The sequence below is a fragment of the Pezoporus wallicus genome, unplaced genomic scaffold, assembly GCF_028554395.1.
Source record: "Pezoporus wallicus isolate ANWC-B61680 ecotype Strahan unplaced genomic scaffold, APGP_CSIRO_Pwel_v1 contig_8776, whole genome shotgun sequence".
Taxonomy (NCBI): Eukaryota; Metazoa; Chordata; class Aves; order Psittaciformes; family Psittacidae; genus Pezoporus; species Pezoporus wallicus.
In genome coordinates, this window is record NW_026639091.1 from 823,060 (window position 1) to 835,323 (window position 12,264).

At 52.9% G+C, this 12,264-nt stretch overlaps 1 protein-coding gene across 6 annotated transcripts in view; it reads left to right on the forward strand.

The window, feature by feature from the left end:
• Positions 1–12,264, forward strand: part of CNTFR (ciliary neurotrophic factor receptor) — a 206,388-nt gene that overhangs the window by 177,050 nt on the left and 17,074 nt on the right. For all 6 annotated transcript variants that reach the window (XM_057413644.1, XM_057413642.1, XM_057413643.1 and 3 more), the window contains 2 exons: positions 4,276–4,393; positions 5,252–5,418. In XM_057413644.1, coding sequence (XP_057269627.1) covers positions 4,276–4,393; positions 5,252–5,418 — 285 coding nt within the window. The remainder of the gene's footprint in view (positions 1–4,275; positions 4,394–5,251; positions 5,419–12,264) is intronic.

Sequence of the window (12,264 nt, forward strand, 5' to 3'; positions counted from 1 at the left end):
AGCAGGGATGCTGGAGCTCATCAAGCAACAGCCATTTCCAACAAGGTGGAGAGACACAAGTTAAATGGATGCAAAAACTGGGCATCATGTGTTGGGAAAGACAACCATGTCCCTTCCACCAACCTTCTGTGAGGTCTGCAGTGATGGTGACCCTGGCCCCAGCTTTTGCTGCCTGTCACAAATCTGAATTTTGCTGGAGCAACGCATGGCTTGTACCATGCAAGTGATGGGATTCACCCAGCTCTGACACAGCTGTTTATCTCCTTCCCCAAGCTTTTGCAGCAAGGCTGGTTGCAGCCTAAGCCGCTGGGAAGCTGCCATGGATGGGCATTAAACACACTGGGTTTGAAGAGAGGACATAAGCAGAGCACGTGGGAAAAGTGGCTTCCTGCCATGTGAGAGGTTAATAGACAGATTAGAGAGGGCAGGCACTGTTTGCAGGGGGAAAGGAAAGGAGCCCTGCCTTCACTGAGTTCAGCACCTCCATGAGGCAATGAGGAAGTAAATATTTGCCAGGGTCAGGGATGCTGCATGCAGGAGCCAGGGGAGAAATGTCAGTGCAGGGAACACGTGTTGCCTGGGCTGGTTTTGGTGATGGGCAGGGGCTGAGAGCTAGACATCAGCCAGGGGAGGGTGGAGGAGGTGGGAGCAGGACACCCCACACCCAGAGGCACTGCCCAAAGCCTCAGGGCAGAAAAAGCCTTTAATGCTCCCTTGATGGCTTTGTTTTCCTCCACTGCCTTTCTTGCTCTCTCCATTGCCCGACGGGCTGGCCCACCTCCAAAGACAGCATTACGGAGTGCCGGATCGATTGGAGCCTGCAATTTTATTTGCTCTCTTTAAGAGCCTTTGTAGAATGAGCTGTGCCAGCGAGTGCCTTTCCTGGGAGAGGAGGGGAAAGGAATGGGATTGCAAGCCGGCATCTCACACAGGGAGATGGGGGAACTGCCACTTCCCTATGGGAAAAGACACTGCGGCTGGGTGGGCAAAGACAGCCCTCCTGATGAGCTGTGGCAGTGAGAAGAGGCTTGCAGCCCTCTCCCTTGTGGTGCCTGACAGTCATGGTCGTGGTCACCTGCATGGTGTCATGATCACAGCCCTAAGTGCACACTGTACCGGCCCATGGGGTGTACTTTCTGCCCATCAAGGTGAGAAGTGGGACAGTTGTGTGACATCCTCTTCCCAAAATGCCTGTGGCTCTGGGGCTGATGGCGCTTTAGAGAGATGGACCTGGAAGGAGTGTTCCTGTGAGACAGCCTGTCCCAGCCTGGAGGGAGACAGTGGTGTCTGGGGCAGCACAGAGAAGCATCCCTTCAGCTGCAGTGCACTGGGTTGCTGCATGGGCATCAGGGTGGCAGAGATACCGGGGTAATTCTGTCCCCTTTCCCAGGCTCTCCTTCCACTTTGGGCTTGATAAAAGGCACCAGAGAATGAAAGGTGGAAGATGCTGTGGGCACAGAGGTTGGGGCTGAATTTGGGACCCCAGTCTAGGAGAAAAGGACAGGATCTTCAAGGCAGTGAGGCTGTGAAAATGGGGCACCTTCAAGGTCTGCTGCAGTGTGGGGATGGAAGTGGGAGGCAGTTTGGACAGCCCCCCTTCTCCCAGAAAAGCAACCTGAGCTCTCCCCACTCTGTGGAGGAATTATCACAGATCACCAAGAGCCAGATCCAGCATAATACTGGAAACAATAGAGATAAATTATCCTCAGACGAACTAATTGCAGCCGAGTGCAGCACCTGCCTCCTCCCTGTGGAGGGACCCTGCACGACTTCAGGGATGCTTACAGAAGCACCGACTGCGAGAGCAGAGCCTCTGCTTGCGCCCGTGTGGTGCGGGACATTGAGCACAAGCAGCAAGTGCAGGAGCCCAGCAGCATCCCCAGCATCTCCCCCCACGCAGCGCCTGCATCCCCAGCCGGTGCTCCGGGGGCCCGGCGGGCGCTGTTAGCCCACACTGCCACCACGCGGTCAGTCGGACCTCGAGGTCTGTCCCCAGACCCCGTGCACCCCTCCGAAACACCCCCCGGGAGCCCTCTTTGCCCCCTGCATGTGGTCCTGCTTCATCCCGGGGGGCAGCGGTGGGGCAGGGAAGGGGTTAAGGAGCCGCTGAGGAGGAGGATGGAGCTGTAGCAGGGATCAAGCCCTTGTCTCTGGCCTTGCGATCAGCTGCTCTGTTTTGCTGCGGAGGGTCTGCTTGAATAATTTAGCTGTGAGGATCATTAACCAGGCTCTGGCCTTCGTCTGCCGACTGAAGGCTGAAATAGCCATTAGGAGGAATGAGCATCATGGGCCGGCACAGCCTCCCTCCCTGCCAGACCATTCCTCTCCCTCTCTTTCCCTCTCCCTCTCCTTCTTTTCCCTCTCCTTCTTTTCCTTCTTTTCCTGCTTTTCCTCCTTTTCCTTCTTTTCCTGCTTTTCCTCCTTTTCCTACTTTTCCTCCTTTTCCTCCTTTTCCTCCTTTTCCTCTCTCCTCTCCTCTCCTCTCCTCTCCCCTTTTCCTTCTCCCTCTCCTCCTCCCTGCTCCCTAACTCTGCTGCCCTTGGCTCTCTTATCAAACACTTGCTTCCTTCCCAGCCCTGCCCCAGAGGTACTGGCACACATGCAAGACCCATGCCTCAGTTTCCCCTGTGTAGACTGCAGGAGGGTGCAGCAGCTGGAGCTTTTGGAATCCCCCCACAAAGCTTTTCTAGCAAAACCCATCATTCATTTCTGACCCTGGGCTCTGCTGTGCAATGCTGACCCAGGATCCATGAGGACTGCGCTCGTGGCAAACCAGCGGGCTCGGCCCAATACAGAGGGCACAGTTCAAGCAGTTTTCATCAGGGTCCTGCTGTGGTCTCAGGTGGAGCTTAATCCTTGACTCGCTGCACCCTTTGCTTCTCTGGCATGGCATGCAGAGCAGTGTGAGGCTGGTGTGTGGCTTCCCTGCACCAGCATCAGTATGGACTGCTCTATAGCAAGACATGGTGCATGCATAGCCCTGTGGGACTTGTGATTTGCCCTTGCAGGCTTTGGTGGAAAGCATTACCCAGCCTGGGGGTGCTCCCTGAACTCTTGCATCACTGCATCCCGGTTTGCAATCTCATTTTGGGTAACAGCCATAGGTAATGCATGTGCCTCAACAGCAGGGAGGAGAGCGGTCAGCCCTGCTGGGACCTTGGTGGGGTAGTGAGCAGCAATGTCTGTGTGGAGGCTGTCAGGTCTCCTGGATTTGTTTCAAAACCTCTGCTTGGAGAAAAGAGTGTGTCCTGGCACGTCCCGGTGGATGCTTGGGGACATGGAGACAAGGGCTAATGCAGGAAGAGAAAGAGGAAGCGCTACAGGTTCAGACAGCCTTTCCAAGGGAACCCTGGTGCATATCCAGCCCAGGGAGTGCATTTTGTGGCAAGGTATTGTGCCAGCATTCTGCAGTTAAAGCCAGACTCTGCTCTTAGCAATGCAAGTCTCCAGGTATCGAGGAGCTGACTTCAGTGTCAGGACAGATTAGGGTTTTACCAACCTACAAGGGCAAAATTTATCAGCTGCAGGGTCACATCTCCCCCTCTTGCACACACTGACCCTCAGCATTCTGCAGTCTTCCTGTGGCTCTGTCTGTACTCCTGCTATGAGCACACAGTGCATGTATGACCAGGGAAGCCGAGTGCAGTGTAAACACTTGTTTGGATTTAGCATCCTCTTCTGCCTCCAGCCTCTAGGACTGAGGGCCCTGGGATGGGATGCTGAAAGCGTTAACACTGCCAGTCCTCCCGCAGAGCTGGATTTTCTTTGCCTGTTTTAAGGTTGTTCCTCCTCATCTTGCCATAAATGGTTCTTCTTTCCTCCCTTTGAGGACCTCTGGTCTTTCAGAGGATCATCCCTCAACAAGTTTATCGCTCCCCAGGGACATAGCAGAGAAAGCTGTAAGCGCTGTAGCTTAATGGGGTCAAGAGAGCAGCACCTCCTCCCCATCAGTGATGTCTCTGTCACAGCCTTGAAGACAATTTGCCCCGATACCTGCCAACCTCCTCTGTCATTCCATCTCTCATTAGAGCTGCCAGGGGAGGAGGTGAGCTGCTGTGCACAGCTCAGCCCAAAGCAAGGTCTCATGGGGAACCTCAGCAGCAGACATGGGATAAGGGCCCCTAAGTCCTTCACACAGCTGATGAACACAGACCAGGCTCCCCTCACAAACTGTGTCCTTCCCAAGCTGGCAGTTGTTGGGAGTGAAGGGACACCCCCTTGTTCAGAACCTGGTGATAACCCCACCTCAATGGGCTTTTTCTCTTCTCCTTGCAGTTCCCCCAAAGGAGCCAGTGCTGATGTGCCGGTCCAACAACTACCCGAAGGGTTTCTACTGCAGCTGGCACCTGCCCACTCCCACCTACATCCCCAATTCCTTCAACATCTCCGTCATGTAAGTGCTTGGGAAGGAACATCTCCGTCATGTAAGTGCTTGGGAAGGAAGGATAGAGCAGGGTGAGCTTTTGTCTCTGCAGCCTGAAGCAGGTCCCAAATATTGCTGTGAAGTGTTGGGGCAGTGGGTCTGACCTCTGCTGAGCATATGGGATCAGTGTCCCAAAAGTGGGCTTGGGGAAGGATGCTCCAGGGACCTCCAAACTGGATGTTTGGCACCAGGGCTCTGTTCCAAGTAAGTTCTAATTTCCCCAGAGGAGACCAGGGAAGTCCCCCCCACCCCAGGCCCCCTTTCCATGACCCCAAGTCCATCCTCTCTGCACCACTAGTCCATAATGGAGGTTGTGCCTGCTGCTTTTTGGCACATCTGGCACAGCCACACTCCCGTCTGCCATACACTGGCTGTGGCCATGCAGCAGCAGTGTCCTCACCTAGAACTGACTATGGCATGGCATTGTCCTCCTGTCTGTGCCTGGGTCCTGCCACAGCCCTTGTACACACTGGTGCTATGTATTATCTTCTGGGACTTGTGTCACCAACAAAAGGAGACCCTGTTCCTCTTACAGGAGAGACAGAGCCAACCCCAGCACCAGCAGGGTCTCATCCTTTCCATGGGGCCAGCATAAGGACATTCACCTCTGCACAGGCTTAGGATAAAACATCATGCACGTGAGCCTGCAGAATTCCCTGGTGGGAAGAGAGGAGCCCTTTAGCTGTGACAGGGGCTGATGAATGGGGACCATGGGCAGAACAGGAACAGAGCCATGCTCCTTCTGCCTCCTCCCTCCAGCAGCATGGGCACATTACCACCTCAAGCACTGCTCCATAAGTAACAGCTCTTCTCACCTCTTCTTTCCAGACACGGCACGAGGGAGATGGTCTGTGAGAAGGATGTCTTTCCCAAAAACAGGTGTCACATCAGGTACCTCCAGCTCTTCTCGACTGTGAAGTACAAGGTGACTCTGACAGTCACGAATGCCCTGGGCAAAAGCTCCACCACTCTCACCTTTGACGAGTTCGCTATAGGTAACTTTCACAGCAGCAACTGGCCTCTCTGAGATGATGTTGGGGTTGGCTTTGGTCTGCATGCAGTGTCACACACAGAAGTGACAGGCTGGCTGTCCAAGTGGAGCCTCTGCCTATTCATGCATGAGATAGAGCTAGGGTCCGAGCCACACTGGCATCTTCCCAGTGCCCCCCTCATTCTCATGGTCCTGATGTAACTCATGCAAACATTGGAGCACCCTGGGGGACTCAGGCAGGATGCCCACAGGAAGTCCCCATGCGGGTCCCATCAGTGCCCTGCCTGGTCTCATTCCCAGTGGTCCAGGTCTCCTGTGGTTGCTGAGCTGCTCCCTGCTTGGGGGGCTGGGGAAGCAACTGCCGTAAGTTGGGCAGAGGGATACAAAACTGGTGTGATCCAAATGGTGTTGCTCTTCTTGCCCCTATGAGTGCTCCTAAAAGAGAGGTTTGGTGTTTGTGCTGGAAGCAGAGTCATGAGAACAAAGACTGGAAGAGAAATTAAAATGTCTCATCCATATCCCCTCATCCGTATTCAGGATAAAACCCTCCCAAAGTCGAAGTCTACCAACCCCTACCTAACACGCTCCTAAAACCCTTATTTCCCCCTTTACACCTTTTCACTGCCCTACATGGACAGATGATGCTGTGCAAATGCTTTCCATGGCAAAGATGCTTCTCTGATTGTGAAGAGCCGGCATGGACTGAGCAATTCAATGCCAGGCATGACAAAGCAGGGAGCTGGGCACAATGCTTTTGCCACCAGCAAAAGGCAGATTACAGCCAGTGCTGTGACAAGACTGTCCATCCTCAAAGAACAGGAGAAAATAGGAGAGAACAGAGTTCAGGAACATGTTGGAAAATTATTTGCAAGTTACATGTGGCAATTACTGGACCAGAAAAACAAATAAATGAATCCTTGAAGTGCAGCCAGCAGTCATCCTTTGCTTTCGATGTGCTGCACGTCCCATTCCCAAGTGGCTGGAAGTGCCGGAGTGCAAGAAGAGGAGCTCAGCTGCCATCCCAGATTTTGCCTTTCTACTCCAAATCCTGGAAAACATCAAACAAGGAACAAGGTGCCTGGATAGAGCAGGGGAATTGTTTTGGAGCAGGGACTTTACTGCCATGTCCTGCAGCCACGATCCATATCTGAAGCTTGTATTCATCAGTGCATTGCAGAAGTTGATAACAAGACAAAGAGCTTAGCAGGGAAGTGTGGAGTTCTAGTCACTTGGGTGCCTTTAAATGGAAATTATTGTGTTTGTGGAAGATACACTCCTTAAAAATGAAGGTAACCTTCAGCCTGCAGGGCCCAGGACAGCAATTAAGCTGCATTTTCCAAGTTCCTTGCATTCCCTCCTGCAGGAGTTCTGGGCATCATCTTGTAACATCTGCATCCCACCCATGCCCTGCCTGGCTTCCCAAACATCTGGTCCTCCATCCAGCACACAAGGGCAACCCCTGTGGGAAGCACACCCAGCTGCAAGCCCCGGGCATCCCAGCACCAGCATAAGCCGGATCCACCGCAGCAGTTTGCTCCCAGGCCAGGTCAGAGGAGCAGTGAGAGAAGCCAGCACTGCCCCAGGACAGCTATTAGCATGGGTGCAATAAAGCTGCCTCTGGCAAGAGTGCCTGGAGGGATGCAGGGTGCCTTGGCATGTCCCAGCAGTTGTGTGAGACCCTCCAGCACCACATGGCAGATGGTCTAAGACCCTCCAGGATAGCACTTGGAGAAGGGGTGACGCGACAGCGCCGATAGGAAGGGCTGTGTCCTGCACCATGGAGCCAGCCTGCTCCCATAAACACTTCAATATCTACTGGCCTTAAAATTCTGTACAGCTATGAAATTCTCCTCGGGATTTGACACAGCCACTGTGCATAAGGAGCATAGACACGGTCCTGATTTAGTGTTCAAGCAGGCAGTCGACAGGCTTAGCAGAGTCTTTACCAGATGAACTCAGCTGCTGCGGATCAACAGCTACCTACCATGAACGGAGCTTCTCCTTATGCTGCCCGTGTTTCCAATTAAAGCAAGTGAACTGTGTTAGTGTATTTTGCCATGTAATCGTGCCCCAGGTTGTGTGCTGTGCTCACAGAAGCTTCTGTGTTTCAGTGTCTCTTCCGGCTCCCTTCTTTGCAGCTGCAAACCCAGGGCTGTGCTCCAGCAGTGTGGATCTTGCACCCAGTAGGCTCCCTGGGGATCTCTACCAGCACCAGCTGGGCTGAAATCTCATGTTGGAAGTTTGGTAGATGGGGGTGTGGAAAACCTACAACTCAGGATGAAGCCATTGCATCACTGTGTCGGAGGGTTGCAGAATCCTCTAAAATGGAGAGGCAGTGTCAAACAGCAACTGCATGATTCTTCTCCTAAAATCCCAGGGTTGGGGATGCCAGATCCTGCCTTGTGTTTTCCCCTTAGCCTAGAGAAAACCATCACACCTTCTGCATGGAGGTTGAACCCTAGGTGTGAAGCCCTGTCCTCCTGCCCTGCTGGGGCAGATGATAACTTTTGCTGCCCCGAGCCCATGCCTTGCTGATGGTTGTTCCACGCCTGCTATTAGTGGCCAGCTGCAAGGGGTCACTCTGCTTTGTCTCTTTCAGTGATAACTGGAAAAGCTTTTCCAGCCCTCTGGACTCCACCTTTCATAGGTAGGAGATCCAGGCTGCCTTCTTCCTCATCTTGCTCCTGGAAATTGTCCTGCCATCTGCTCGTAATGGCTGGGACAGAATGGGGACATTTGTGGAACCCCAAGACACAGCCCCACCTTTCTCACTTATGTTTCAGCTCAAGAACCACATAGCTCTCACATTCATCCTCCAGGAAAGCAGAGACATCATCACATTGAAGCAACACCAGCATCCCACCTCAGTGCTTTTCTTCTCGTGTGAGCCTGGGGCAAACTAGCAGGGGAAGATGCACAGCATTAAAAGGAGTAAGGCAGCCTTGCACAGGGCCTTGCAGGCGTAGGTGCCTTCCTCAGATCTGCCATCCATCTTTTGTGTGACCTTGGGAACGTCATTTGCTTCTTCCAGCTCCAGCTCTGGGGTGATTAAGACACAGAGCATCTCACAGGGGCTGCATAAGAACAAACATGCCTGTGTCTGTATGAAATTCAAAGTCTCTGAACACGGGTATACAGTTGCCTAGGCAGAAGGTCAGTTCAATTCATACTACTTAGGGAGGCAGAATTAAATTACTTAGACTGACATTTGGCTAAGACACGGAGTTTAATATCCCTCTGCTCATGGAAAATGCCAGGGGATATTTAATGGCCACAAGGGATCCATTTTAGTGCTCATTGGAGAGATGGGATGGGTGACGGGCCCCCTCCATGCTGCAGGGTCTCAGCTGCCTTTCTGAACCCAGGCTTCCTTTCAAGATGTGTCTAACACGTCCAAGGGTGATGGATAGCTAAAGACTCTCAGTTAACCACGAGCATGCGGAGCCTTTAGGAAAAGCTACTCTCTGCAGCTCTTCACAGAATCACTGAGTGTTTGGAACTGGAAGGGATCATCTATTCCACCACCTACAGCAGGGCCATTTAGAGTGGTTTACACAGGATCGTGTCTGGGAAGGTTTTGAATGTGCCCAGAGAAGGAGACGCCGCAACATCTCTGGGCAGCCACCCTCAATGTAAAGGAGTTCTTCCTCACATTCAGATGTGTAGCAAAGCCAACAACTGTGTTTCAGTTTGTGCCCGATGTCCCTTATCCTGTTGCTGGGCACTACTGAAAATTCTGGCCCCATCCTCTTGATACCTTCCCTTAAGGTATTTATACGCATTTTTAAGATCTTCTCTCAGCCTTCTCCAGACTAAACAGGCCCAGCTCCCTCACCCTTTCCTCATAAGAGAGATGCTCCAGACCCTTGACCATCTTTGTAGCCCCTTGCTGCCCTTGCTCCAGGAGCACCATGTCTCTCTTGCACTGGGGAGCCCAGAACTGGACACAGTGCTCTAGGTGAGGCCTCAACAGGGTTGATAAGAGGGGGAAGGTCACCTCGTCCAACCTGCTCTTCCTAATGCAGCCAGGACACCATTGGCCTTCTTGGCCACAAGGGCACATTGCTGGCTCATGGACAACTCGTTGTCCACCGGGACCCCCATGTCCCTCTCTGCAGAGATGTTTTCCAGCGGATCATCCCCAGCTTGTCTTGTGCATGGGGTTATTCCTCCCCAGGTGCAGTATCCCACCTTGTTCTTCTGGCACTCCAAGCCCTCACTTGGAAGTGGCAACCGAAAATCAAGTGGGAAGAGCTGCGTGTCGCCTCCCAGCCAAGTCTTCTTCCTAGGAATGTCTGATGATGCTCCCTCAGCTCTGCAGGATTATATTACATCTGGTTTTATAGCCGCTTAACCAGTACTCAGCCTAATGCCCATCATCCATTATTATTATTACTATTACTGCTTTTATTATGTTACTGCCTGCAGGCCCTTGCTGAGGACAGGGCTCTATTATGCTGCCTGATATACAGCCAGACAGCCCCTGACTTGCCATGTGCAGGCTAAATGGAGGCAAACAAAGGCTGGGAAAGGAGGAGCACTCATCCCCATACGTGGAACAGGAACCCAGGAGTCTGTGGAAGACAAAGGATTCCTTCAGGGTCACATAGAAATCAGGAACCCGGACACAGCCCATCTCCACTCATTCCTCATCTGGCCCTTGCAGGACCAGCCCTAATATTTTCCATGATGAACACAGTGTAATGAGGACTGTCCTAAGAGACGTAGGTCGGTCCTTGTTGGACCGCTGCTGGGAGTGCAGTCCCCTCTCCTGGCTCTTGCATCCCTTACACCTCGGAGGGACACGGCAGACACAGCTTTGACTTTGTGCTGTTGGAAGGGCTGGCCCTGCTGCACTTTCTAGCCTGGGCAGGAGTTCCAGGGCTGGGGACGTGGCTGGGAGGTAGCTGGGAATGCTGGTTTTCCCATTAACACACAGTGCCGTCTGAAGGCTTGCTGCAGCCAGGCACAGCCCTGTTTGATGGCAGGGCTATACGGTGCTCGCTTGGAGCCAGGGAAGCTCTCTCCTGTGCATCAGGGACAGTCTGTAATCCACAGGAGAGGGGCTTGGGGCTGGATGCATGCAAAACGGGTGTGTGTCTCCCACCTCAGCATCAGAGCACCTTTTCTTTGGCTTTGCTACAGCCCACCACAGTGGCATCTCTTGTTCCTGCTCAAGCTGCGCCTTGAAAGGAACAACTGCATTTAAGCATTCCAAAAAAGCGGGGCCAGGGTCCCTGTGTTACTCCAGAGAGTATCCCATCACATCCATTTGCAGCCTGGTGCTTTCCTTCCACTTCCTCACTGCAAAGCCACAGTTTATCATCATCTGCATTCATTCAGCCAAGCAGACTTTTGTTTGCAAACCAAGCCCGCCAAGCCAGCACTGGATTTATACTTTTCTGTATATGTTTGGAATCCAAGTCCCTGTCGATGCAAGCTGATGTCCAGCCCAAGCCCAGGGATGCGAAACAAGCAGCGGTATTGCACAGCCATCTGGAGTAGCTCAGCACAGCACAGCCCCAGCAAGTCATCCCTCCTGCCAAGGATAAGGCTTTAAATGGAAAACACTGTCACATGCTGCCACAGAGAGGGATCAGTGAGAGCTGGGAGCTAGCACTAAGCACCTATGGTCAGGTCCATGGGTGCTTGCTCCCAGCTGGTCCCCAAACCTCCAAGCACCCTCTGAGTGCTTTGGGGGTGGGGGAAGCTATGCAGCTCTTCTTGCACCCACTGTGGCAGAGGAAAGGCAACAGGAGGTGGTGGTGAAGATGACAGTGAAGAAGGACTAGAGAAGTGTGTATGCCATGGTGCTGAGAGGGAGGGCTGGGCAGAGGGAGATGGTTATAGCCTATGTCCTGAGGGAAACAGGGACAGATCTAGGATCCACCAAGGTGGTTGGGCTGTGTCTTCATTTCAGCATCATCCTCCCCGTGCCTCACCCACAGCCAGGAAAGTGGGCTTGAAAGCATCACAGGCTGATTTCTCCTAAGAGGAGCAAGCAGGGAGGGTGTCTTCCTGGGGACATTGCTGCAATGTCACCATCATCCTGAAACAGAGATGGCACCAAACAGCTCACACACAACTCCACTTGCAGCAGACTGGCCCCACATCAGTGCCTGATCCCATCCATACAGCTTCAAGAAGAGTGAAAGATGCTCTTCACACATAAGGCAGAGATGCAAGCAGCAGGGAGGCTAGTGCAGGAACAGCTCACTTATGAACAGCGCCTCCTTTCTCTCCTAAGGGAAAAGGCCCTGTGTGGATACCAACTCCCACCCTGGGGTCAGAGTGGAGGAGGAGGGCTCTGAGTGCAATGCAGGAGATATACCAGACAGAGAGGGGCTCCCCATGCCCGCAGCATCCCTCTTCCATGCTTGGGAGTGGACTATGATGTTGGCACCTTCACAAGTGGCTGCTCAAGGTGATCAGAACCAGAGGATCCTTGCTCAATCCTGAGATCATCAAGCCAGGAGGGATCCATTGGCCTACCTGTGGACTTTGGAGGGGGTTAAAACAGCCATTCTGGGACATGAGGACTCATATGCATTGCTATTCTTAGACTGCACAGAGAGCCCTCTTCCACCCCAGGCACAGCTGTGCACCCAGATCTCTGTGCCCAGTCCCTTTCTGACCATGGGAAAAAGGAGAAGTGTGGGTGTACCCAAACCTCGGTCTTTTTGTAGCTTTTCTATTGCAAATTGGGAGTTTGAACTGTCAGGAGTTGAGCAAACCCTTGGCAAGGGAGCAAGGCTCATTCTACAACAGGCAATGTCATTCATCACAGCCTGTCTGTGATTTGTTCCCAGCACTCTAAAAGTAGCTGCAACTTCAAAGCATGCTGCATAGG